The 25,193-nt window shown below is 34.2% G+C and overlaps 3 protein-coding genes across 7 annotated transcripts in view; 2 read left to right on the top strand and 1 right to left on the bottom strand.

The window, feature by feature from the left end:
• Window positions 1-6,370: 6,370 nt before the first annotated feature.
• vim (vimentin) lies at window positions 6,371-13,185 on the bottom strand. The gene is made up of 9 exons (XM_052596462.1): window positions 12,558-13,185; window positions 11,492-11,552; window positions 10,453-10,548; window positions 9,123-9,284; window positions 8,531-8,656; window positions 8,008-8,228; window positions 7,279-7,322; window positions 6,904-6,986; window positions 6,371-6,821 (listed from the first exon to the last, which is right to left on the bottom strand). Exons 1-9 carry the CDS (start codon window positions 13,082-13,084, stop codon window positions 6,783-6,785), a joined length of 1,359 nt encoding a protein of 452 aa, XP_052452422.1. The 5' UTR covers window positions 13,085-13,185; the 3' UTR covers window positions 6,371-6,782.
• Window positions 13,186-14,397: 1,212 nt separating this feature from the next.
• trdmt1 (tRNA aspartic acid methyltransferase 1) lies at window positions 14,398-19,501 on the top strand. Of its 2 annotated transcripts, none has more exons than XM_052596463.1 (10): window positions 14,398-14,603; window positions 14,889-14,998; window positions 15,722-15,798; window positions 16,225-16,296; window positions 16,605-16,670; window positions 17,430-17,499; window positions 17,581-17,664; window positions 17,738-18,045; window positions 18,618-18,805; window positions 19,232-19,501. In XM_052596463.1, exons 1-10 carry the CDS (start codon window positions 14,531-14,533, stop codon window positions 19,333-19,335), a joined length of 1,152 nt encoding a protein of 383 aa, XP_052452423.1. In that variant the 5' UTR covers window positions 14,398-14,530; the 3' UTR covers window positions 19,336-19,501. The 2 variants fall into 2 exon arrangements, with proteins under 2 accessions (XP_052452423.1, XP_052452424.1); XM_052596464.1 differs by lacking the exon at window positions 14,398-14,603 and adding an exon at window positions 14,610-14,752.
• Window positions 19,502-19,805: 304 nt separating this feature from the next.
• Window positions 19,806-25,193, top strand: part of cubn (cubilin (intrinsic factor-cobalamin receptor)) — a 226,603-nt gene continuing 221,215 nt past the window's right edge. For all 4 annotated transcript variants that reach the window (XM_052596762.1, XM_052596759.1, XM_052596760.1 and 1 more), the window contains exons 1-10: window positions 19,806-20,067; window positions 20,301-20,430; window positions 21,273-21,401; window positions 21,501-21,602; window positions 21,683-21,786; window positions 21,875-22,001; window positions 22,489-22,657; window positions 22,827-22,958; window positions 23,884-23,979; window positions 25,029-25,153. In XM_052596762.1, the coding sequence (XP_052452722.1) occupies window positions 19,949-20,067; window positions 20,301-20,430; window positions 21,273-21,401; window positions 21,501-21,602; window positions 21,683-21,786; window positions 21,875-22,001; window positions 22,489-22,657; window positions 22,827-22,958; window positions 23,884-23,979; window positions 25,029-25,153 (1,233 nt within the window). In that variant the 5' untranslated portion in view covers window positions 19,806-19,948. The remainder of the gene's footprint in view (window positions 20,068-20,300; window positions 20,431-21,272; window positions 21,402-21,500; window positions 21,603-21,682; window positions 21,787-21,874; window positions 22,002-22,488; window positions 22,658-22,826; window positions 22,959-23,883; window positions 23,980-25,028; window positions 25,154-25,193) is intronic.

Consider the following 25,193-nt stretch of genomic DNA (forward strand, 5'->3'; position numbering starts at 1 on the left):
CCCTCCCAAAAGGCCAATCTTTAGTAGGCTAAGATAAAAGACTTAAGACCTTTTTAAAGAACACGCGCGCACACACAAATGCAGACTGCCTCAACAGTCTCAAAATTGTAAATCACATCAGTAATGTGCTACAGAATTTTAGGGTATTTACTATGGCACAACCCTGTTGAAAATCCAGTAGGCTATGCTGCTTTAGGCATGTTTTGAAGCATGGCTGCTGGTTTGCGTTGGTTTAAAATGTTCCTTAGCTGATGTGCTGGTCATAAACTGGTTCTGAGCAGGAGCTAGTTGCTTAGAACCAGCACATGACCAGCTAAGGACCAGCTTACACCAGCAGCCATGCTTCAAAACATATGTAACCAGCATATGCTGTTTTTTTTTTTTTTTCAGTAGGTTATGGTATCAGGGTTGTCTCATAGTAATGATGTCACATATTTTGAACCAAAAAATAAGCAACCGTATTGAGCCCTAGCACCTATATTCAATGTAAAATAGTGTTAGAATACCTGTAGAATATTTTGTATTGCACTGATTAAAAAAATGAAAAAGTAAAATAATCACCTGGTCCGACATGAAGTTCCCGCGCAGGCGCTTTTTATTTATTTATTTGTGTGTGTGTGTGTGTGTTTTTCTTGGACCGCGCTTTTCTGTTCAGTCGCTGTAACAGCTGAATTTCTTCCGAGCTTGCTGTCTGACGGAATAAAAATACCAATACCACTTTGATAAAGGTAAGAAAACAAGTCTTTCTCTTGAGTTGTCCTCGCACAGTTTGCATACTGTCTGTCTACACTATGTCCGAGATTATCAAACATTCGATTCACTGAGTGATTTATGTTCTCTTTTTAGGTTTATTTTTAATTCAAAAACCGCGCACAAGTCCGAATTTAATTTTTTTTTTTTTTTAGTAACGCAGAAGCAGTAGACTCTGAATCATGAACTAAGATAACTAAAAAACCCACCTGATAATACCATCAGGCTAACAAGCCATTGAAAGAACTTTGTCAGAGCTGTTACTGAGTCAACATGTGACAAGAAGTCTGTCAGTAAAAACCAAGCATCATTAGATCATTAGGAATTAGCCATTAATGATTTCTTTATTTCTGCCCAATTCTGGGCACAATGCAGCACTGTAACTGTAGCTACATTAAAAGACTTATTGTCTTATATATATATATATATATATATATATATATATATATATATATATATATATATATATATATATATATATATATATCAGCACTGTAACTGTAGCTACATTAAAAGACGTATTGTCTTATAAATTGTCATATATATAAATATATATATAAAGTTGGAGAAATGTTTTCCATATGTATAGTTGTTGACTAAAATAATATTTTGGCACACATTTACTGCCACCTGGTAGAAGCTGCACAGGCAGATGGCAAAACAAACCAGTTTTGTGACTCCTCATCCTCAAAAACCAGCAATATTTGCTTTAATATTAAAAACATTTGGCTTAATTTTACAATAAACCATTTGGTACTTTGTTTAAATGAAGAGTAGCAAAACAAGTTGAGAGGCACTTTGCTAATTTCCAAGCAGTGTACAAAAACACAGTTTGAGATATAACGCTTATTTAGGCCTAATCAATTTTATATGCAGATATACCAAATGCGTTATTTCTGTGTAATACTGTATGGTAATATACATAGCTAAACTGGTACAACACAACGGATTGTACATGCTTATAATAATCATCTTAAAGTATGTTTTTTAAAAGGCAAGATTTTCCAAACAATTAAAAAAAAATGCTGTTTCTGCAATCAATAAGACAGAAGACCATAAAACAGATGGGATTCGAAATGAGGTAAACCACTAATTTACTGAACTCGCAGCGTGCAACTGCTTTAAAGTGCGCTCTGAAACAGACAGCTATCATTTGTCACAATCTGACACCAGAACTTAGTTATAATGGTTCTCTGATTACTTTGCCCCTCTTGAACACTGCAATTAATTCTGCTCTCATAGCTGAGAGTTAAACAAGAAAACGAGTGTTTCATCAAGGACTATGGTAATTAAAGCCTCATCCCTAGCAATTAGCCCTTGTATTACAGAGAGGAAGAAGTTGCTCAGAAACGCTCATCTTTATTAAAGCCACTGCATGTCAAACATGAAAAAAGTATAACTGAGCTCTTCTGTCATTATCCTAGTCAGCCACATGCAAATGCTTAAAGGGGTCATATGCTGCTAAAAAAACATAATTTGGTGACCCGTATTCAGAATTCCTGCTCTGCATTTAACCCATCCAAAGTGCACACACACAGCAGTGAACACACACAGATACACCATGAACACAGAGCAGTGGGCAGCCATTTATGCTGCAGCACCTGGGGAGCAGTTGGAAGTTAAGTGCCTTGCTCTAGGGCACCGAAGTTGTGGTATTGCTGGCCCAGGACTCAAACCCACAACCTTAGGGTTAGGAGTCAAACTCTCTAACCACTAGGCCACGACTTCCCCTTGATTCATTTGGTGAACTGGTTCGACCGGTTTAATAAGAAGATCAAATTAAATAGAAAGATTCGTTTGCGACCTAGACATCACCAGACCAGACAAAACCAATAAAACCCAGTACAAACGAGGCATTTGTTGTAACTAGTTGTGCCATAATTACTGATTATAATGACTTATACTGTCTTTTTACGTTGCGTTGCGTATCGTGCTGCGTAAACATAAAAATATGTCTGCATTTGTGATCTGAGAAACAACAAACAAGCCTACTCTACACTGCTCAAAAATCTAATTTGAATCATAATTGGCAAATTATTTAAATATAAATAATGTACTTGCAAGCAGTGAGTCAGAAGCTACCCAACTTAGAAACAGCATTGTGCCACAGATGTGTTGCAAGCTACTGGTTCAGGAAACAGTCCTCATCCTCCATAAATGCGCTGCACACGTCTGAATATTTCAGTTGGACTGTTAAATAAAATGTATTGCAACCACTGATTTCTAGTTGTGTCCTCTTTTGGAAGGCAAAACAAAGTAGTTTCGCTTTCACAACAAAACACACAAGCATCTCCACAACAGCAGAGAGAATAAAAGTTACACCTTCTTTCTTTGTGTGAACACTTGGGTGGTGTTATGCAAATCTTCCCACATAGTGACTTAGAGATGTGGGACGTGTTAGAACAAGCCGTTTTCAGGGGGTGTGGACGAGTCTTAACTTTGATAAAGAATATCTCTTTGGATTTGAGACTTTAGTATTTGCAACTTTACAGATCTTCTTTATGCACCAAGAGCTTGTAACACTCCAAAGAGAAAGGAAAATTTTGAATCGCATCATATGACCCTTTTAAATATCTGTAAATAGAATGTGTTTAATTAACCCATCTGGGCACAAACTCTCACTCTGAACCAGTTATGATCAAAATATATGTTCAGAAATAAGCATAACATGTACAATAAAGTAAAAAAAATAAAAAATAGTGCAGTTACTAATACGTACACAATACTTTTGCGACAAAACAAATGTTTTGCAAGATAACACAAAGTTTCTCTGAAAACAATGGTTTTGCAAGAGAACAAATCTTTTACAAGAAGACAAAGTTTCTCAGAAGAACCCAATACTTTTGCTAGAGAATGCAAACATTTTGCAAGATAACGGAAAGTTTCTCAGAGGAACAAAATACTTTTTTGAGAGAATGAAATGTTTTGCAGGGTACAGGGGAACATGGTACTTTTGCAATAGAATGCAAATTTTTAGCAAGATAGCAAAGTTCTTAGGGGAACGCAATAATTTTGTGAAAGAGCGCAAATGTTTTACGAGTGAATACTTGAGGGAATGCAATATTTGTGCAAAATAATATCATAAAGGGGTGCCGTACAATTGATCGGAACAAAATATTCTAGAGATCCATGAAATAAAGTAAGTCTTGCAGTTGCAATTCTCAGCCAGTTTTTACTTCACAAAAAAAACACAATAATAAAAATAAAACAATAGCCTTAAAAAAGGCTAAATGTATCTGTATATAAAGCTTAATGAACACATTAAAATGATTGTATTACAAGTACACATTATTTAATATATAATCACAATAAGAACAGTGATGAGAACCTGCACTGCCATAAATGTTTTTAAGCTTTTTGTTCAAACTGACTTTCAATTTTAGTGGTTTGAAAAAAGTAACATTCTCTGTTTTGACAGAAATCTCTAGAGACCACCAATGCTGTATCTCTCTCATTCTCCCATATCCCTGCTGATGACACAGATTGCCCTTCACAGTGTTTCTGGAGGAGGTAATGAAATCTGTAATGGAACAGCAGGGCTGTGGACCATTTTGGATGCCTGAGATGAGTCCCTGCAGCTGCTAGAGCTGCAATTACTGAACGGGAGCAACACCAGTCAGGCACTTCTATGCTGGAGTTTGTTAAACACAGTTTAAGGGCCGAGTTATCCATGTCATGTTCAAGTTTTATGGTAAGAGACGCACACTGCCACTAAATAGATTTTCAGTTGAATGAAAAATAGATTTTCTGAGCTCTGCAGTCTCTGTCTAATCATTTTTAATTTGATTAAATGATGCCATTATACAGGCACATTCTTCTCATCAGACCCTGTGTGTTCATGATTCTAATCAAACATAGATAATTTATTCCTGTCTTTCACTTAATCAAGCAGTGTAAAAAAGAAAAGTAGTTTGTTGTAGGTGCAACATCTTCATATGAGACCTCTAATATAGAAGAGCTGAAAAAAATTAAATTAAATGTATGCATTTAGCAGACGCTTTTATCCAAAGCGACTTACAGTGCATTCAGGCTATCAATTTTTATTTATCATGTGTTCCCGGGGAATCGAACCTCTAACCTTGCGCTAGCTTGCTTGCTAACGCAATGCGTTACCAGTAGAGCTACAGGAACACTAATTAATATTAATTAATTAATTAATTACAGGAATTAAAACGTGAATGTACATTGGCCAGTAAAGTATTAGGATGCTTAAATTTGGACATTTTGAAATGATTCCAGGTGGTGCAATATGGAAGCAAAAATAAAAAGAGAATTCCCCCCCTCCCCCCACACAATAAATGTAATACACACACACACACACACACACACACACACAGCTTAAATTAATTAATCAGAATTCTGAGTTCATTTTGAGTTTATTCAGTAGGCATCTCTAAATATATTTTTATACATGCTCCACACATGTGCAGTTGAAACCAATGTCCACTAGAGAGCAGACAAGTGAAGGTTTTGGGCCATAGAAATGGAACTGGATGCAGAACGGTTCTATTTACATGCTAATGCAATGTAAACAGCATTTTAAATAGCTTTAACCCTGTAACGGTCAAATAAAAATAAATATAATTGAATTCAAATATAAAGTATTTCAGTTTTACCTAGATTATTCATGATAGAATGTCTGAATTTCCTCAGCCTATAATCGGACTAATTTAATGATAGAGTTATTAAAATGCTATTTTAATCAGGTGAAGGCGATAGAAAAATGTTGTTTACAGAGCAATAACATTTAGCTCAGCTAATACTTCAATTTGATATGAACTGAATCATTAGAATTTTTATGTTTTTTGTATTTAGACTTGGTTTTGTAGGTTATTATAGTTAACCAAAAGCATAAAAAAGTGACATTTTCATTATCTGAAATAAAAGAAACATCAACTGGGGTAAACTAAAATAATGAGAGACTTATTTTATTTCAAGCTAGTTGCCAAGGCAACATTTCTCTATCTAATTAACTTTAATCTGGTGCACTGAAATACCAGAAATATTTAAAAAGACAACAAAAAACACAACAAAATTACTGAAACTCAGAAATTATAAAAAGAACACATAGAAATAAAATGTAATTAAAAAAAAAAAAAAAAAAAAAAACTATATGATGTCAATGATACCAAAATAACACTGGTACAAGGATGTTGGTTTCAAAGCCAATATGCCAAATCCTCCTTCAGACTGGCACGATTTGCCTGGTCTTTACCCTTTGCTTTCCCCCTCTGGGAAAAAAAATTATTTGGGATTAGCTCTTAGTTATGAAGGTACATAAAATCATATAAAAAAAATAAAAAAAAACATGTGGAGGTCTTGAAACTGGGGATTGATTGGCAGCTATTTAAGCATGCAGAGACCTAATAACTAAACATGATGAGATGATGATCTCATTAGAGCTCACCCATTAGGACAAATTATCCTTAATTAGATCATAGAAATATTCTTGTGTTGCTCATTGCCCCGACAGATCCTGCTAATCTGTTTATTTTTATGACGTAGACGATTTTACTGCGCAACAGAGATTCATTTGAAAAAGCCCCTCAGATGTTTAGCTGATTTGGCACGGTAATAAGAAACGAAGGACAAATACTGTTCATAAAAGAAAGCAATCTGATTATTCTTTAAAAGGTTTATTGAATTTGTGGAAATTTGTCGAACAGTTTGGTCTTCTTGTGGTGCAAGAGAGTTGAGTTCATCAAGTTTTTGGTCATTTGCAACAATTATACAAAAAGGTGTAGCAGTATTGCTGTGGTCTTCAACAGTGTAAACTACAGACATCGTGGTAAACAGAAACCTGGATAAAGCTGGTTTATTCAGTGGCCTACGTTATCTTTTCAGCTCTAATACAGCTCTATCAACAGACCGCTCTAATGTGGCAATGCAAAAAAAAAAAGGCACTTTAAAGCTGTTTTTCTATTTAACTCTCAACAGAAACAAGAAAAGAAACTCCATTCCTCCTCGTTCTACTCCAGCATGGATCTTCAGCTCTCTAGTGCCACTATAATTGTCACATGTTCACATGCGGCTCATTCCAGATCGTCATTTTGGGTGGACTCGTTAATTATCTGTGGTGGATGAAAGGTCAAAAGGTTGTGATTTTCATATTGTAACTTATTAATATGTGTAAAGACTTTTTATGCCACTCACATGTCCATCTCTGGTCTCGATGGTCTTTATCACCACTTTCTTTGACAGGCTGTCAATCGCAGGTCTGATTTCCTTCATGGACTCTGCAGGTCAAAAAAAATATATATATTTTTTTAAATGTTGGTTACAGAATGCATCTGTAATTTCAATTGTTTCATGCCCAAACCATGTTTATTCCCACTGCAAGTAAACGTGTATTTGATTTGATTAGAAATTGGATGCTATTTTAACAAAATATTCTCCATTTAAAACAAGAATATATATATTTATATATTTATATTACAATCGTATCTATTCATGATTATCTGCTGAAATACATTATTTGCAGTCAGCATTGTTTTCCCACTGTTCACAGTGAACTAAAAGATACTGTACCTCGAAGGGTTAATGATGAGAGGTTGGGGAATGGTGTGACGATCCTAGAAAGAAAAAAATAGAAATATAGTGTTAATTCAAAAAACATCTGTAGTATATTTGAAATAGTCAGGTCTAAAAGTTTCACTCAGTTTTTCCCCTAATTAAAAAGGTTGTAGACCTAAAAAAAGTACTTTTATATGTATAGTCTTACATTTATAGTCAGTGAACGGGTCACTTTATAGGGCCTGACATTTTGAGGTCAAGTGACCAGTGAAATACTATTAGCTTTTTTTAATTTAATTAATTAAAATAATTTTGTGAGCAAAAAATAACGTGTAGTTAACAAGGCTAAACATGGTTGTAATAGTTTTTGTTTTAAGATGAAATAAAAATATTTTAAATGTGTGAAATATTGAAATAAAGCTGACACTAAATACAATAATTTAATGAAAAGCTTACACTAAAAAAAAAAAAAATATCAACAACTTCAATTAAAATTTAAAACTGAAAATAGAAAATTAAAAGCTAATTCACAATGTTACTAATTCACAATGTTAATGAAAAATATAATAGCTAAATCCTAAAATAACACTGCTAGTTAATATTTCTACAATCAAATCAGTAAACAAAATTCATGTTTCTGCATTTATTCCACTAGGTGTCACTATAAGTCCATGCTGAATGTGCCTTTAAAGAAAAGATAAGAATACAAAGTCAACATAAAGAAAATCAAAAGAAAATGTTCACCTGCTTTCTTCCCCTTCCAGCAGCTTCCTGTAGGTGGCGATCTCAATATCCAGGGCCATTTTAACGTTCAGCAGATCCTGGTATTCACGTAGATGGCGTGCCATCTCATCCTTCATGTTGCGGATGTCGTCCTCCAGACGAACGATGGTGTCCTGGTAACCGGACGCCTCCATGGAGAAGTTATCCTCCATCTCTCTCATCTGACGATCCAGGGACTCATTCTGAAATGATTATTTAAACATAAATAATGCATCGTAATATAAACTTTTTAACTAATTTATTTTTTTTACTTGAAATAAAATAAGCATTAACTAAAATGGAATTAAATGATCTAAACTGCAAAAAATACTTCTTATTTTAATTTAGTTTAACTTGATGTACTATACTAAAACTGAAATAATTTGTAAAAAATTACAACAAAAACTCGCTAAAATGTAAAAAATGAAAACGAAATAAAAATATGAATGAAATCTATAATAGTATCTCAAGCACTGAAGCTAATATAGTTTCTCCAACTACTTACAGTTCCTTTAAGAGCTTCTAAGTCGCAGGTGAGAGATTGAAGCTGGCGGCGATAGTCATTGGCCTCCTGCTTGGCCAGACGGATCGCTTCGTTGTTTCGGGCAGCAGCTTCTGACAGGTCAGCAAACTACAAAAAAAGAGAAAGTGTGAGATAACGATTAAGCTCCATCTGCCATCTCTGACTTTTGTTTTCTACACACAACTGATGACTGGGCTGGTTTCATGTTTGAAGATCTAGGTTAATAGATCAATGGGTCCATTAGGATGATCAATACTGTGACAGAGGAGCAGATGGTCTCTAAATCCACACAAACCTCTCTGTCGACCATCTGCCACGTCTAAAGGAGTTGATCCTCAAACATCTCACACTGTCTTACAGATCAGATCCTTTCTTGTCTTGTTTCATTGTTCATTTGTAACTTAACTAAGTTACTTCTGATGTTTCTTGTAAGTTTATCAACTTTATCTCAGGTGTTTCTGCGCAGACTGTGAATCTTTTATTAGATAGAGAAAAGACATGGAATATGGGGGAAAAGAAAGTTGAAATGTTTTATTTTTTATTCTAATGATCTATTTTGTTATGAGAACCTGACCTTTGATTTGTACCAGTCCTCAGACTCCTGGAGGTTCCTGGAAGCCAGGGTCTCGTACTGCTGCCGGACGTCTTTCAGGGCAGCGGTGAGGTCAGGTTTGGCCACCTCCATATCAATCTGCACATGCTGTTCCTGGATCTGCATCTGCAGTTCGGCAAGTTCCTGCGGAGATGTTGGAAAAACTGACTTTAACAATCCAAATGCACAGTTTGAAATCTATCCTGAATATCGCATTGCATACTGTTGCTCATAAGTTCAAGGTCAGTACAATACAGTAATACTGTGAAATAGTAATGCAATTTACAATAACTGTTTTCTATGTGAATATATTTTTTAAATGCATTTATTTTTGTGATTGCAAAGTGTCACATGATCCTTCAGAAATCATTCTAATATGCTGATTTGCTGCACAAGAAACATCTGTTATCAATAATATTTAAAACAATAGTGCTGCTTAATTTTTTTTTTTTTATGGAAATAGAAATTGTTTGTTACCTTATAAATATTTTTGCACAACATAATTTTTTTAATTTATATATTTGTACAGTTTATTTCTTTCATTATTAGTATTATAAGCTTTTTTTTTTTTTTGATTAATTGAATGCATCCTTGCTAAAAAAAAAAAAAAAAGAATATCTGACTAACCACAGCTATTGAATGGTAATGTGTAATAACTGTGTGCCATAATTTTTGGTTTTTGATTTGAACGTAAACTGAACAAATCTCATTCTGAAATACAATAGCAATAGTTTGTTAGCCCTGAACTAATGTACTTCCTGATCCTGAAACAATGTCTCCGCTTTATTCTCTTGGAATTACGCCCCATTTAATCACTATGGCAGCAAGTCACACATGCCTGACAATCCCCTGATATTAACAAGCCCAACAAAAGTGTCAGTCAGCCAGAAAACCACGACTGTGAGAAGAACGGTTGAATGGCCAGGGGAAATTTGATTCATTTTATTGTTCAGAGCTAATCTCTTATAGCTCAGGAGACTCTGAGTTGTTGGTTTTTTTTTCAAAGGTTGAGCTTTGTCTTGTATCTTTCTCCTAAAATTCATTAGAAGAAGAGATAACGGATGTATAAACATATAGAATTTGGTCTAAGAAGAATGTAATAAGAAATGTTTAAATCTCTCATTTTTTAATTCATGTCCTTGCAATTATTGAGATCTTTTCTGACTCACTCTCGAGGAGACACGTGACATTATTGGGCTGAAAATAATGTGAAATTTGGCATTTGCATTTCATGTTGATGCTATGAATGAGAAGCACCTAAGATATTAAAGACATCTCATTTTGATGTTTCTCTCTGTGGGTGCTTCAGTACCTCATCGTGAAGCTTCTTCAAGAAAGCGATCTCTTCTTGCAAGGATTCCACTTTTCTCTCCAGATCCAGACGAGCCAGGGAGGCGTTATCAACATCCTGTGTGCATAAAATATATTAAATATTCATCATATGATCATTTGTGGAAACCTAGGAAACATTTCTCCTGCAAATGCTGTTTTAAACTTCTACTTCCTATGAATTCTTTACACTTCCCTTTTCTCATTCTATTCCATTGCACAAAAAGAATCATATTATACACTACAGTTCAAAAACTTGGGGTCATTTTTAAATGTTTATAAGAAGAGTCTCTTATTCTCAACAAGGCTGCATTTGTTTGGACTAAAATACAGGAATATTAGGAAATATGATTACAATTTAAAATAACAGTCTGCGTTTATAACACATTAAAAATGTAATTTTCAGCATCATTACTCCAGTTAAGTGTCACATGATCTTTCAGAAATCATTCTAATTTGATGCTTAAGAAATATTTCTTATTATTATCATCAACAGTAGTGTTCCTTAATATGTTTGTGCAAACCACAATGCATCCTGAAAACATGTTAGATTATGGAAATTATTTTAAACTATTCCTTTCTGAAGTGATTAACAATAGCTTGCCTGCCGCTAACTGTTTGTAGTGCTGCAGCTGGTAGTGGCAGACACCCTTTAAAGCACACACACACACACACACACACACACATCCTCTCCTCTGTGTCCATAAGTCACAGTGCACCCTGGTTAACACTGACCCCTCCCACTCATACACAGTTTGCTTTGTCATGAACGTCCAGCCTGTTCTCAGACAAAGCTTTCTTTTCAGTTGCGTGTCTAAATCTGATGCCGGACAAGAGGGCAGCTTGACCAGGCCTGCACTGACCCTTTTATTGTGAGGAGACAATCACTCGTGTCTTGCAAACACTGACTGGAATGCTAACTGATCACATTGTAATTGTGGCTGTGGTAGCACCCAATCAAACATCAGGTTCAAGAATACTTGTAAAATGGTTGTGGTTTCTCTGAACATGTGAAGATGTACCTGTCTGAAGCCCCGAAGGGTGTTCTCCGCATCCTCTCTCTGGAGCATCTCTTCTTGAAGTCTGAAAATGAGATGAATATTTAAGCCGAGCCACACCCTGAATAACACAGCCGAACCCACTGGAGCATCTCACCGGGACAATAAGAAAGCCTTTGACTTCAATCTAAATGAAATAAATGTCTTCTCTTTAGCTGAATCACAGAAATTAAACAAATAATGGGTAGTTTTTATCCTGGTAACGAGAAAACCCTATAAAGAAGAGCTTTGCCCTGACAGAAATTCAACTAGAATCATTTTACAGTAAATAATAATAATAATAATAAAAATGTAGTTTTTTTTTTTAATAAAGACATTTATATTTGAATTTAGCCTAGATTTTATTTATTTAAATCTATATACTATTTTATTTAAAGATTGTAAAATCTATAGATTCTCTGTCATCTAAATGCATCATTAAAATGCCTTTATTTTCATCATTAGCCTACAGTTCATATGACATTTCATATGTTGCTCATTTGACATATAAAACAACATTTTGGTTTTCTGTGACAAGGTAAAGAGAAAGCTTTCTCCTTAGAGAAATTAAACACCAGATTTAGATTTAAACCGCCAAAATTAAATAATATGGGGTAACATCTAAATAAACAGGTTTTTATGTATTTTCGAAATATTATTAAATATACTAATATGACCAAATCAACCTATCTTAGGTTACACTAATAAAAATGTTTTCAATGATCAAGGCAGGTAGAACCAGCTTCTTAATGTAATGACAGTACATTTTCACTTTTTAGTAAATTAAAATTTAAACTCAGAACAATGTAAACAATTAGGCCTATACATGTATAATTTTTCTTTAGGACTTTTAAACAGTAGACACTCTAAATCTTAACTTATACATTGTTTTGTTGTATAAATTCACCGCTAAAAATGCATTTATAAAGGCATTTTTCTTATTAACTAAAAAATAAGTTTGCAAAAGTTTGCAAAAAAAATATCTGCACTTGACAGATATTTAATGTAATTTTACACTTATAACCGTCTCTTGGACAATGTTTGGGCATACTTCTCTTTGAGGCGCTCGATGTCCTCTCCCAGATTGTCCCGGTCCACCTCCACTGCTCCCTTCTCGTTGGTGAGCTGGTCCACTTGTCGCCTCAGTTCTCTCATCTCATCCTCGTACAGATCACCGACCCGGGACGAGCCTTTGCCCCGCATCTGCTCCAACTCCGCGGTCAAGATCTTATTCTGCTGCTCCAGAAATCTCACTTTCTCTATGTAACTGGCAAACCTGTCGTTGAGATGCTGCATCTCCGCTTTCTCATTGGTTCGGTTGGCTTTGAACTCGGTGTTGATGGCGTCGGCGAGCCCGAAGTCCAGCGTCTCGGTGGCGAGTCTCGGCAGCGGGGCGCTGCTGCGCACCCTCGCGCCCTTGCTCATGTAGATGGATGGAGACGCGCTGCTGTAGGACACGCGCGAGCTTGCGCGCACCGGGCTGCTGTACTGCCGGCTGGAGTAAGTGGACCGAACTATCGCTGGTCGCTCCGCACCGAACATCCTTTTGTAAGAAGACGTGTTTGTTCGGCTGGCCATTGTAATCCTTTAGTTCTGGGTTATTGTTGAAGTAAGCGTCTACTTTCACGAACTACAGCACCCTGTCCAGACCAACCGAGATCACTGCAGAGGTTCTGCACGCATTTATAGTCCACTCCCTATGCTAATGACATAACGGTGCAGGGAGCTCGAGTGACGCAGACGCGCCGTCGGGGCTCTGGCAACAACAGGAGAGTAGATTTACTTTTGTATCGAATCATTCGTTTTCCGATTTATACATGTATTTTCGAATGATGTTGTTTTAATATTAGCTTGGGTATATTTGCCTTGTAATATAGGCTGCATAATATTACATTAATTAAATTTATCCATTCATTCGTTTACCATTAAATACAAAAAATATTAGCGAATTTCTGTTTTTAAATAATGGATATTAAAAAAAGTTTGTAGTTTTCTATCTATCTATCTATCTATCTATAGATCTATCTATCTATCATCTTTAAAAGAATCACACAAATATATATATATATATATATATATATATATATATATATATACATATATATATATATATATATATATATATATATATACATATATATATATATATATATATATATATATATATATACATATATATATATATATATATATATATATATATATATATATATATATACATATATATATATATATATATATATATATATATATATATATATATATATATATATATGCCTGCAGTGTGAGACCAATAAAGGACACCCAGGAAAACACAGACCAGACACCGTGACACTTATATTTAAACTAATTAAACTAATGTTATTAATTGCATTATAAGTTAACAAATAATAACACACACACACACACACACACACACACATATATAATATATATAGCAAATAATAACACACACACACACACACACACATACACACACACACACACACACACACACATATATATATATATATATATATATATATATATATATATATATATATATATATATATATATATATATGTGTGTGTGTGTGTTTGTGTGTGTTATTATTTGTTATATATATTATATGTATGTGTGTGTGTACAATTAAAAATAATATACAAACTGTATTAACAATATTTTAATATTTTTAGTTAGGTAAAATCTACTCACAAGATAACATGCAAACAAACATATTTTTTGAAGGTAATATCATCTACTGTTACTATTTTATATGTAAATTACATTTTAATGGTTATAATAATAATATTAATTATTATTATTATTATTATTATTATTATTACTGTTATTGTATTTTATTTTATTTATTATTTTAGGAAGAATACGATTCGTATTATACGAATAAAATAAGAGAATGAAAACTAAAGCGGAACGTTTAGTCAATGCACTTGTGTCTAGACGGTCATTTTCGAGAGCGCACACATGTGGCATGCTTGAGACGCTGCTGTCAAAATATCATAAACATTATTCAGCAGTAAAAGATGGAGAACATGGAGCCACTCCGTGTTCTGGAGTTATACAGCGGAATAGGAGGCATGCATTATGCTTTAAAGGGTTCGTCATTTGGTCTAAGTTTGTAGCGATTATTGATAACACGACTGACACAGGATCAGCTGCAGAGGCTGTGTCTAGAAATGATTGACACGCTGGAGGTGTTTGAGTCTCTGTTGTATGATCTCCACAGGTGTCACTGTTCCCTTACGGTACCCTTGCAATGCGTTGTCTTCATAATTAAAATATGACATTGACAGACTGAAGAACAGTTCATTGGTTTCTTTAGAGTAGTGTTGTGAAGACTAGCTCATTTCTCAATAGTTGAAATGTGTGGGTTTCTTCCAGAGAGCTCAGTTCCTGCTGAAGTTGTTGCTGCTGTGGATGTCAACACAACAGCCAATGAAATCTACAGACACAACTTCCCCAAAACCCCACTCCTGCCCAAAACCATCGAGGTCAGTGCTTGCCCTCCTGAATCTCAGTTGGTTATGGAAACGATGAAGCACATTTTGTTTGAACGCATTCACAAAACACTTATGAGTTATGAGTTATGACAGATTATTGACCTTTCTTGCAACTCAGAACAGCTCGTGTAAGCAAAATCTGTCTTATTTAACTGATTTATTGCATTCATAACAGCATGTCTCTTTTATAACATCCTTAAAATGATTCTTGGTTAATTCTTCCAGCACATAGTCTCATGACTGCGTTTTTAAAAGCAATAGGAGGTAAAAGAGTAACCGAGTGGTTTTTGTGGTGGTTAAAGGTTCTGTGCTTCGTCAGCATGGTAATGATGTACCTGCCACTGGCCTCAATTCGTAAGAATATAAAACTATGCTTGAAACAATGCATATAGGTTTAAAGAGTGATAATGAAGATGGATTTGATATTTAAATGACATTACTGTGCAGTAAACTTGTCTTTGTAAATCTATTTTTGAATGTTTTCAGATCAAAACCTATAGAAGATTAAATTACATTTTTTTCTTTTTTTTTTTGCTTTATAACATTGTGTATTTCGATATGTGAATTGTATTTCGAACTGTGATTTTAAGAGTAGGTTATGTTTTTTTTTTTTTTTTTTTTTTTTTTTGAAGAGCAATCATTTCATTAATGATTTATTTCTTTGTTTTTTAAGTATAGTTGTTTAATAATAATTATTTTGGCTTTGTGTATCAGGGAATGACCTTACAGGATTTTGACAAACTAAACTTTGACGTGATTTTGATGAGCCCCCCATGTCAGCCGTTCACCAGGTGATCAGCATCTTTTTCTTGTTCATTTTTCATTCCGTTTATTTATTTTTTCTTTTGTTTCCCAGCACGTTTCAAATTGTATGACTTTCTTTTTTTTGTATAATTTTTTAAATAAAGTAATTTATACTTTTATTTAGCAGTGATGCATTATACTGATCAAAAGTAACTATAAACACATTTCCAATGTTCTGAAAGCATTATATTTCAAGTCAGGATATTAGTATGATTTCTGAAGGATCATGTGACGCTTCAGAGTGCTTTGAATCACAGGAATAAATTACATTTTAAAATATATTCAAATAGAAAACAGTTCAATTAAATTAATATTTCACAATATTAAAATTTTAACTGACACCAAATAAATGCATTATTGACTTCTCTCAATGCTAAATTGTTTATCTAAAGCTAATGTGTGTTTCTCAACAGGATTGGTTTGCAGGGAGATGTCGCTGACCCCAGAACAAAGAGCTTCCTCTATATCCTGGAGCTTCTGCCAAGGTCAGACTGATCAGTCTGTGCTCTTTTTAAGTCACCTAAACATTATTTCTCTGATATTGATTTCCAAATTTGAGTTTGCTCTCTTTCTTAATAGCACTTCCTATGAACAAGCCAAATGTCGTAGCAGTTTCCATTCTACAGTACTTTTGCACCTCTGACATTATTCATTCATGTCTGATGAAAGGACAAAGAAGTTTCCTTTCTCTCAATCTCCGTTTGCCCTTTCTCAAGTCCGTTGTGTTATTCTTGAGCTCTGCCAGAGTTGTTTTTTTTTCCCAGAAGGTGATTGTGTGTCTTGGTCTCGGCAGGCTCAGCAAGCGGCCGTGCTTCATTCTGCTGGAGAATGTCAAGGGCTTTGAGACCTCTGCTGCAAGGTAACCAGCGCAGACACAGGAGCCTTGAAATCCCCATAGTTACATGGCTGTGAGCCAACGGGGTCACTGGTTTCCCCTCTGCGTTTCGGTCACCATTGATTGTGCTAATAAGAATCTTACAGTTGTCTCTGCACATTAAGCTGGAATGAATGGAAGGATTTAAATTTTTAAAAAAGTTAAAACTTTACCTTAAAATTAGTCTTACACTCTTAAAAATAAAGGTTCTAAAAGTTGGTTTTGGCATAGAAGAACTATTTCTGAGAACTTTCAGTGAATAGTTCTTAAAATAATATTTTAAAAACAGATTAATCAACTAAAGAACCTTTTTTCCACTACAAAGAACTTTAAAGGGATATGAAAATTCTATCATTTACTCACCCTCAAATTGTTCCAAGCCTGTATACATTTCTGTTGAACACAAAGAAGGTATTTCGAAGAATGTTGGAAACTAAACATTTGACGGTAGCCATTGAGTTTCATAGTATGTAATAAAAATCTGTGGAAGTCAATGGCTACCGTCAGCTGTTTGGTTATGTACTTTCTTCAGAATATCTTTTGTATTTTTCAGAAGAATGGAACTCATACAGGTCTGGAACAAGTGGTATTTGATGACAGAATCTTCACTTATTGGGTGAACTATCCCTTTAAAGCTTCTATGGATGTTATAGGTTCTTCATGAAACCATCAGAGCCAGTATAAGCCAATTTTTAGTTAGTATTAAAAAGCATAACTGAGCTGTTTTGGTCTTTTAATTCACAGGGATGCTCTGCTCAAGACATTGAGAGAGTGTGACTACAGCTTTCAGGAGTTTCTGATCTCACCAACATCTGTAAGCATGTCTCTTCATCTCTAAAAAATCTCAGAAACTGTGTCCCAGTCTTGTTTTCGTGATGGTTTTTTATTGCCACAGCTTGGGATACCAAACTCTAGGCTCAGATACTTCCTCATTGCAAAGAGACCACCAGGATCCTTCTCATTCCAGACTTCAGCAGAGGTACTTTTCTGTTTAGATTTATTCTAACTAATGCAGGTGCAGTTTAATACTGAAGCTTTTCTTTTACTGGCAGATAATGGAGGGCTTCCCCATGTCTGAATCTCCAGACAGTCTCACTGTTCCTCACAGTAATCCTACATCATCTGAGTGTGAGAGAGAAAAGAGTGGGACCATCATATTTAAGATGGAGACAGAACAAGAGTTGGAAAGGAAGAGGATGCAGGACAGTCAGGAAACAGTCCGGAGGCTGCAGGACTTTCTGCAGGAGGATGAACAAGACATGGATCAGTATCTGCTGCCCCCTAAAACCCTGCTCAGATACGCTTTACTGATGGATGTAGTTCAGCCCAGCTTCAGGAGATCAGTCTGCTTCACTAAAGGGTGTGTGCCTTACAATATTAGTTTGTATTATGATAAAATACTTACATTATTTTATGTATACATTTATTTATATATTCTATAAGTAATGAAAAAAAAACATATACATTTTTTTTATATTTCATTTAATAATTATATATATATATATATATATATATATATATATATATATATAATTTTTTTTCTAACATAGGGTGTGGTGCCTTACCATATTAGTACTGTATATAATACTTAATTTATTTTATTTATAAGATTAAGTTATATTTTATAAATATATATATATGTATATGTATGCATGTATGTGTATATATATATATATATATATATATATATATATATATATATATTATTATTATTATTATTATTATTATTATATAACATTTAAATACATCTAAAAATTTTATTATTATCATTATAACTTTTATATTAATATAAATGCAGTTATATTGAGGGTTAATTTAAAATTTATTTACTATACACTAAATAGGAGTGTATTATTTAACGTTTTACCAAATTTAAAATGATTCCCCTGCTAATGTCCCTGTTGGTTATAACTGTTGATTGTTTTTATGTAGGTATGGTCACTATGTGGAGGGCACGGGCTCTGTCCTGCAGTCCTGTGTGGATGTGGAGCTAGAGAGTGTGTTTAAGAACCTGGAGCAGCTTTCTGAAGCAGACAAACTAAAGCAGCTTCTTCAGTTAAAGCTGAGATACTTCACACCAAGAGAGATTGCCAACCTCATGGGCTTTCCTGCAGACTTCAGTAAGACTTTAACCTCATTCACCCCTCACATAACATAATAAAATCACATGGATCTTCTCAAACTTAACATTAATATAAACAGATAGGCATAGACGTCCTTTTATAATGTAATATTTCAGCAACATAAGCTTTAAAGTCCACATTGTCATTCCACTGGAGTGTGAAAAGGTTAATACATAACTTCCCATTATTCCCTCTTGGCTTCCATGCAGATAATAATCTGTTACAGGATTCGATTTGACAGCTGCAAATGATTTGACAGAATCAAAACTGTTTGTTTTCTTGACAGGTTTTTATTTTTTAGAGCATTTAGTGAAATATATTACATTTTTGCAGTTGTCTATGAAATGTCATTCACTGGCTCTGATGTTAATTGTGCATAACCCATTTTTTCTTTTGTGTTTCAATCTTTTTTTTTTTTTTCAGCGTTTCCAAAGCACATTTCCGTTAAGCAGCAGTACCGTGTGCTGGGAAACAGCTTGAACGTCCATGTGGTTTCACATCTTATACGTCTCATGATCTCAAAATAGACATTACATGGACTGAAAGCCAACATTCATGTACAGGGAAAATTTATGCATATATAATATCTTTATTCAAGGTTTTTTTTTTTTAAGGCCATGTCTATTGTTGGATTCTTTTATCTTTTTTTCTGTAAATTTGTATATTAATAAATAAAATGTTATTTTTACTGAACATTTGTTTTCTATTATTGTCTCAAAGTGTGTGAAATTACATATTTTCCTTCATTTTAATTCACAAAAACAAAAGATCAGTGGAAGTATAGATTAAAATGTGTTTCAAAAAGCTGATTATATTATCTTTACTGGGTAATTTACTGTGAAGCAGTATATTCAGAGAATGAGCCCTTAGCAGCAGTTTCAGTCTTAACTTTGGTTACTGATCTCCAAAAACATGTGATGGCCACTGACACTTGACCAATAAAGTCAAATCACTGGTATGCAGCTGAGTTAAATGCACTCTAGACAGTTACGTGCTCTTTATGAGTGATTTTAGGAAATGCAGTTAGGTTAAGACTCCTTGAGGCCAAAGTGCATCTCCGGCTGCTTGTGTTTTAGGCAGGTTTAGGTGTGAAGGTACAGTACAGTGTCTGATGAGCGTCCTGGGACGAGTTCTCTCAGCATGGCTCGGACACTGAGCTTCTCCTGGATCTTAGTCTTTCTGCTCTTCCTCTCTGGACTGCAGTGTGACCATGGTGGTAAATCTAACAACAGGCAAAAAAGGGACATCAGCACTGACCAGTATGTATTTGAAATCATTTATTGCCATGTTTGAGACCACCTGCAATTTGAGTGGATCGAATGCTTGGATGGGGTTTGTTTGAGTTTTCACTGGTGCAGTTTTGTGAATATTTTGTGCTTCAGTGTGAAGGTGATCACGAAACGGATGATGTTATTGAACAGTATAGATTGTTTTTAAACGGTAAAGGTTTTTAATTCTACTGCAAGTTAGAAATGAAATGTGTGATTTGCAGGCCTCGTATGATATCAGAAAATGGTCACCTCACGTTTTCTGCTGGCTACAACAAAGACATTCGCTTCACAACCTCAGGGACAGGGAGTGTGAAGGTGGGGGCCGAGGATCTCATCCAGCAGATAAATCAGGTGAGTTCATGATGAGTTTGACTCAAGCATCAGATTTCGGAGTAAAAATATGGCTCCTATTAGACAAGCTTATAATTGCAGTGACTTGAGGCTTATGTTGTGTCAAGAATGTGATGCTATAGAGATGTCAGGAAATTAGAATCTGATTTAAAAAAAAAAAAAACATTTGTTTTGTTGATTTGTCTTCACTTAATTTTATTGAGTTCTTTGGTTGTGTTTTGTTTTCTTTTTTTGTTCAATTGTTTTTTGTTTATTTTTACATTGTTTCATTGTCTTTTTGTGTGAATGTTTAGGTTTGATTTGATGTTTTTGTTTTGTTTTTTTATTTTGACTTGTATTATTTTGTTTTGTTTATTTTTGTGTGCATTTTGTTTCATTTCAGTGCATAATTGTTTAATTTGGATTTATTTCATTTGTATCTCAATTTCTTTATTCTAGTCAGCTCAGAGCAAGCATTTTGTCTGTTATTGAAACACTTTGCTATTTTTCTAAATTGTTATTTATTTATTTTATTTACTTTTTTGTTTAATTGTCTTTTTGTGTGCATTTTAAGTTTGATTTGATGTTTTTTTTTTTCATTTTGACCTGTATTAATTTTTTTGTTTAATTTATTTTTGTGTGCATTTTGTTTAATTTTATTCCATAATTGTATTTATATTTGTTTGCATATTTTTAATTTAATTTAATTTAATTACATAATTGCATTTTTTTTTCCATTTCCATTAAATTGTATTTATTCTAGTCAGCACAGATCAAGCATTTTGTTTGTTTTATTGAAGCACTTTGCATCTAGGTAAAGTTTGAATAAAAATGTAATCAAGTTTTAATCAACTCTGTTCCAGATCAAAATTAACAAAGGTGACATTGATACCATAAAAAACAGTGGCCCTTCTCCAGATATTACAAACCAGCTCAATCAGCTCAACACCAGAGTGACGACCCTTGAGACAAAAGTTCAGACGATAGAACAGGTATCGCTGTAATCATAGAGTATTGATCATACAATTAAAGGCCTTCCATTTCATCCGTTATGATTGAATCTCAGTTTTATGGCTTTCTGTATTTCATAGACAGTACAGCGGAAGACTTGCAGCAGCAATCCATGTCAGAATGCAGGAACCTGCTTGAATTTATTAGACGCATTTCATTGCCTCTGTCCTGACAACTGGCAGGTCAGTCATTCAGACATCCATCTGTCCTTCTGTCCGTTCATATGTCATTCTGATTGCCACTTGGTTCAATCTCTTTACAGGGTCCCACATGTGCAGTGGATGTGAATGAGTGTCAGGTGTTAGCAGGAACTCCGCTGGGCTGTCAGAACGGGGCCACGTGTGTGAACACACCCGGATCTTACACGTAATCCTCTGTTATTTCTCTTGAGTGTGGTTTTTAGTGTTTATGTAAGATTTTTGTGATGATATGTTCCTTTTCTTTTGTTTATTAGCTGTACCTGTACTCCAGAATGGAACGGTCCACACTGTACATCTCGCTACGATGACTGTGCAGGCGGAAGTCAGGATCTGTGTGTTCACGGCTTGTGCATCGATTCAGACAGAGTCAATCCCAATGAGGTGATTGAAAATGATGTCTATTTATTCTCTGTTTTTTTTTTTTTTTTTGGATAGTGAAAAACTGTAGTTCATCCCAAAATGAATATTCTGTTATTATGCACTGTACACTCATGTCATACCCGTTTAGATTTTTTTTTCATAGAACAAAAAAAAGTAACACATTTTTTGAGGATTTTCCTCAAAGTACATTTAAGCTTGAAAATAAATGATTATGATTTATAATAAATTATATATATATATATATATATATATATATATATATATATATATATATATATATATATATATATATATATATAAAAAATTTTTTTTACAATCAATCAAGAAACATTTCTTATTATCAGTGTATAAAACAAATGTGCTGCTTAATATTATTGTGGAAAGAGCAGCGTGAACATTCTGCTTAACGTCTCCTTTTATGTTCTACGTAACAAATAAAGCCATACAGTTTTGGAACAACATGCATCTCTTTAATGTCTCTTTTCAGCCCAAATATAAGTGTATCTGTGATGCTGGCTGGATGTCTCCACCCGGAGAGTCAGCGTGCACGGCTGATGTTGATGAGTGCAGCCTCCAAAACAAACCCTGCTCCACAAACCCCCCTGTTCAGTGCTTCAACACTCTGGGCTCGTTCTTCTGCGGCGCCTGCCCCGCAGGTAAGACCAGTCACATATGATTATTGCCAAGATATTTATATATCAATCATTCAACTTATCCTAGTTTCTGTAAAAGTTTATTTGGTGCATTTACAATAAAGGCAGATTCGACAAACAGGTTCTTAATAAGAACATTATTTCAGGAAGTAAATTCTTTTGGTTCCTCCAGGATGGCAGGGTAATGGTTACAGCTGCCAGGATGTCGATGAATGTGCCACAAACAATGGAGGCTGCTCTACTTCTCCCATGGTGCCTTGTCTCAACACCATGGGCTCCTTCCACTGCGGCCAGTGTCCTCCAGGTGCGGCTCACATCCTGATTCTCATGCAATTTAAAATAAGACCTGTCTTCTGAACAGGAATAGTTCATCCAAAAATGAGAATCTGTGCAGTGCTGTACAAAATTTTGTAGGGTTGGTATTAGTAAAAATGTTTTTTTTATTGTAATATATCTTAAACTTTTATTTATTCCTGCGATGCAAAGAAATTTGTCATATGATTCTTCAGAGATCATTCTAATATTTTGATTTACAGCGTATATTCGAACAATAAATAAATGTAACTATCACTTTTTTTTATCAATTTAATGCATCCTAAAAATGCATCATCCTTTTTTTCACAAGTATTTAGTCTGTCCTTTTCAATGAATGATCCCTGGGCCTGTCAATCTCTAAAAAGCACCATAAAATTAGTCCAGTCATACAATAGCATTAAGTGAGAAACATTCTAAAATTTCACTTGTTTTGGGTGAACTATGCATCTGATATCTTACTATTTAGAATCAGAATCATTTCTAGTTCATAACTTCCCTCTAGAGATTGCTGCGAAATTGAAACATGTATATTTTTAGTACATCTCACATGTTTGCCGGTCCTCTGTCCTGTTTTTTTTTTTTTTAGCACAGCCTGACCTGTAAAATCCTGCTGAATCATGGTTTTTGCTCACAGTAATATGTTTCAAACGAGAGACAGATGCTTGTGTGATCTGAATTTCATTATATTCCCTGTGGGAGAGATGGAGATAGAAAGCTAGGAGAGGTGGAGGGATCCATTAGCTGGCTGGGTTCATTGAGGACAGTGCTGTCTGCAAGTCCTGCTAATATATACAGCTTTACAAGTCTCAATTGACTGCCAGATTGCAGAGAAAGACCAGATGCACTGAAATGATCAGGCTAAAATAACCATCACGTATAAGATGGGACTGCTGACCCCATATGTGTGTCCTCAGGCTACGAGGGAGATGGGAAGACTTGCACTCAAGCTGACATCTGCTCCACCAACAATGGAGGATGTTATCCACTGGCTACCTGTACTTCTACTCCAGGTACACACACACACACACACACACACATGCACACACACGCACGCACGCACACTTTTACTGTAGTTATTCTTTACAGCAGCGCATGACCAGTAGCATTCATGTTATAACATGATCAATAAAAAGGGTTTTAAACTTTTAATTGTTGTGATGTAACCTCCTGATATAAAAGATATAGTTGCTATATGTGTCCATTTGTACAGGTTTGTTTGTTTTAGTCATTTTTTTACTTTATCATTTTACATTTTGAATAAGTAAAGACTCATAAAATAAAATACAAAAACTAGCAATGAAAAAGTGAAAAATACTGTGGATTTTAATAGTTATTCATGTTATATTGCGTTTATGTTGTGTATCTTTGATTATATTCTTCACAATCATATTTTTTCTAGTTTTTTTAACATTATTGTGTTGCTAATATGCATACTATACAGTTTATATATTTTGTCATATTCATTAATTACTGTCAGTTTCACTCAGACTAAAATGCTTATTTAATTAGCTTGTTTAATAAATAAAATTTTGATTGTGAACAATTAATCTTTTTTATCTATCTATGCTTTAATATATATATATATATATATATATATATATATATATATATATATATATATATATATATATATATATATATATTTATATATATATATATATATATATATTTATATACATATATATATATATATATATATATATATATATATATTTATATACATATACATACATACATATACACACATATGTACATAGCAAAATAAACCTGTAAAAACTATATTATAAACACTTTTTTTTAAATAAAATGTTTTTTTTTAATAGTTATTCATATCTGTAATACTATGTTGTGTATCTTTGACTATAGTCTTAAAATCATATTCTTTCTAGATTTATCTTAAAAGACATTGTTAATATTCACTAATATGCACTAAATTATTGCCAGGATGTGTGTTTTTTTGTCTCATCTTTGGTATCATTGGCAAATCTACATATTGCTAAAAAATAAACCAAGTAGAAGAATCATCTCTGAATTACATTATGAATGGTTCTCCTTCCAGGAAGCATTATCCCATCATGCACCTGTCCTCCTGGTTATGTGGGTAATGGCTATGGCCCCACGGGCTGTACTCAGATCAGTGACATCTGTGGAACTAGTAATCCTTGTGTAAATGGTCAGTGTGAGGTAAGTGTTGATTTCGTATAACTTCCCCTCTCTGTTCTGT

This window comes from Carassius gibelio, chromosome B24 (assembly GCF_023724105.1).
Source record: "Carassius gibelio isolate Cgi1373 ecotype wild population from Czech Republic chromosome B24, carGib1.2-hapl.c, whole genome shotgun sequence".
In the NCBI taxonomy this organism is placed as follows: Eukaryota; Metazoa; Chordata; class Actinopteri; order Cypriniformes; family Cyprinidae; genus Carassius; species Carassius gibelio.

Coding starts and splice junctions, on each gene's coding strand:
- vim (XM_052596462.1), bottom strand. CDS start 13,084: ATGGCCAGCCGAACAAACACGTCTTCTTACAAAAGGATGTTCGGTGCG. Junction 11,553..12,557: donor ATCGAGCGCCTCAAAGAGAA/GTATGCCCAAAC, acceptor TCTCATTTTCAG/ACTTCAAGAAGAGATGCTCC. Junction 6,987..7,278: donor CTCATCATTAACCCTTCGAG/GTACAGTATCTT, acceptor TTTGACCTGCAG/AGTCCATGAAGGAAATCAGA.
- trdmt1 (XM_052596463.1), top strand. CDS start 14,531: ATGGAGAACATGGAGCCACTCCGTGTTCTGGAGTTATACAGCGGAATA. Junction 14,604..14,888: donor CATGCATTATGCTTTAAAGG/GTTCGTCATTTG, acceptor GGTTTCTTCCAG/AGAGCTCAGTTCCTGCTGAA. Junction 16,671..17,429: donor TTTGAGACCTCTGCTGCAAG/GTAACCAGCGCA, acceptor TTTAATTCACAG/GGATGCTCTGCTCAAGACAT.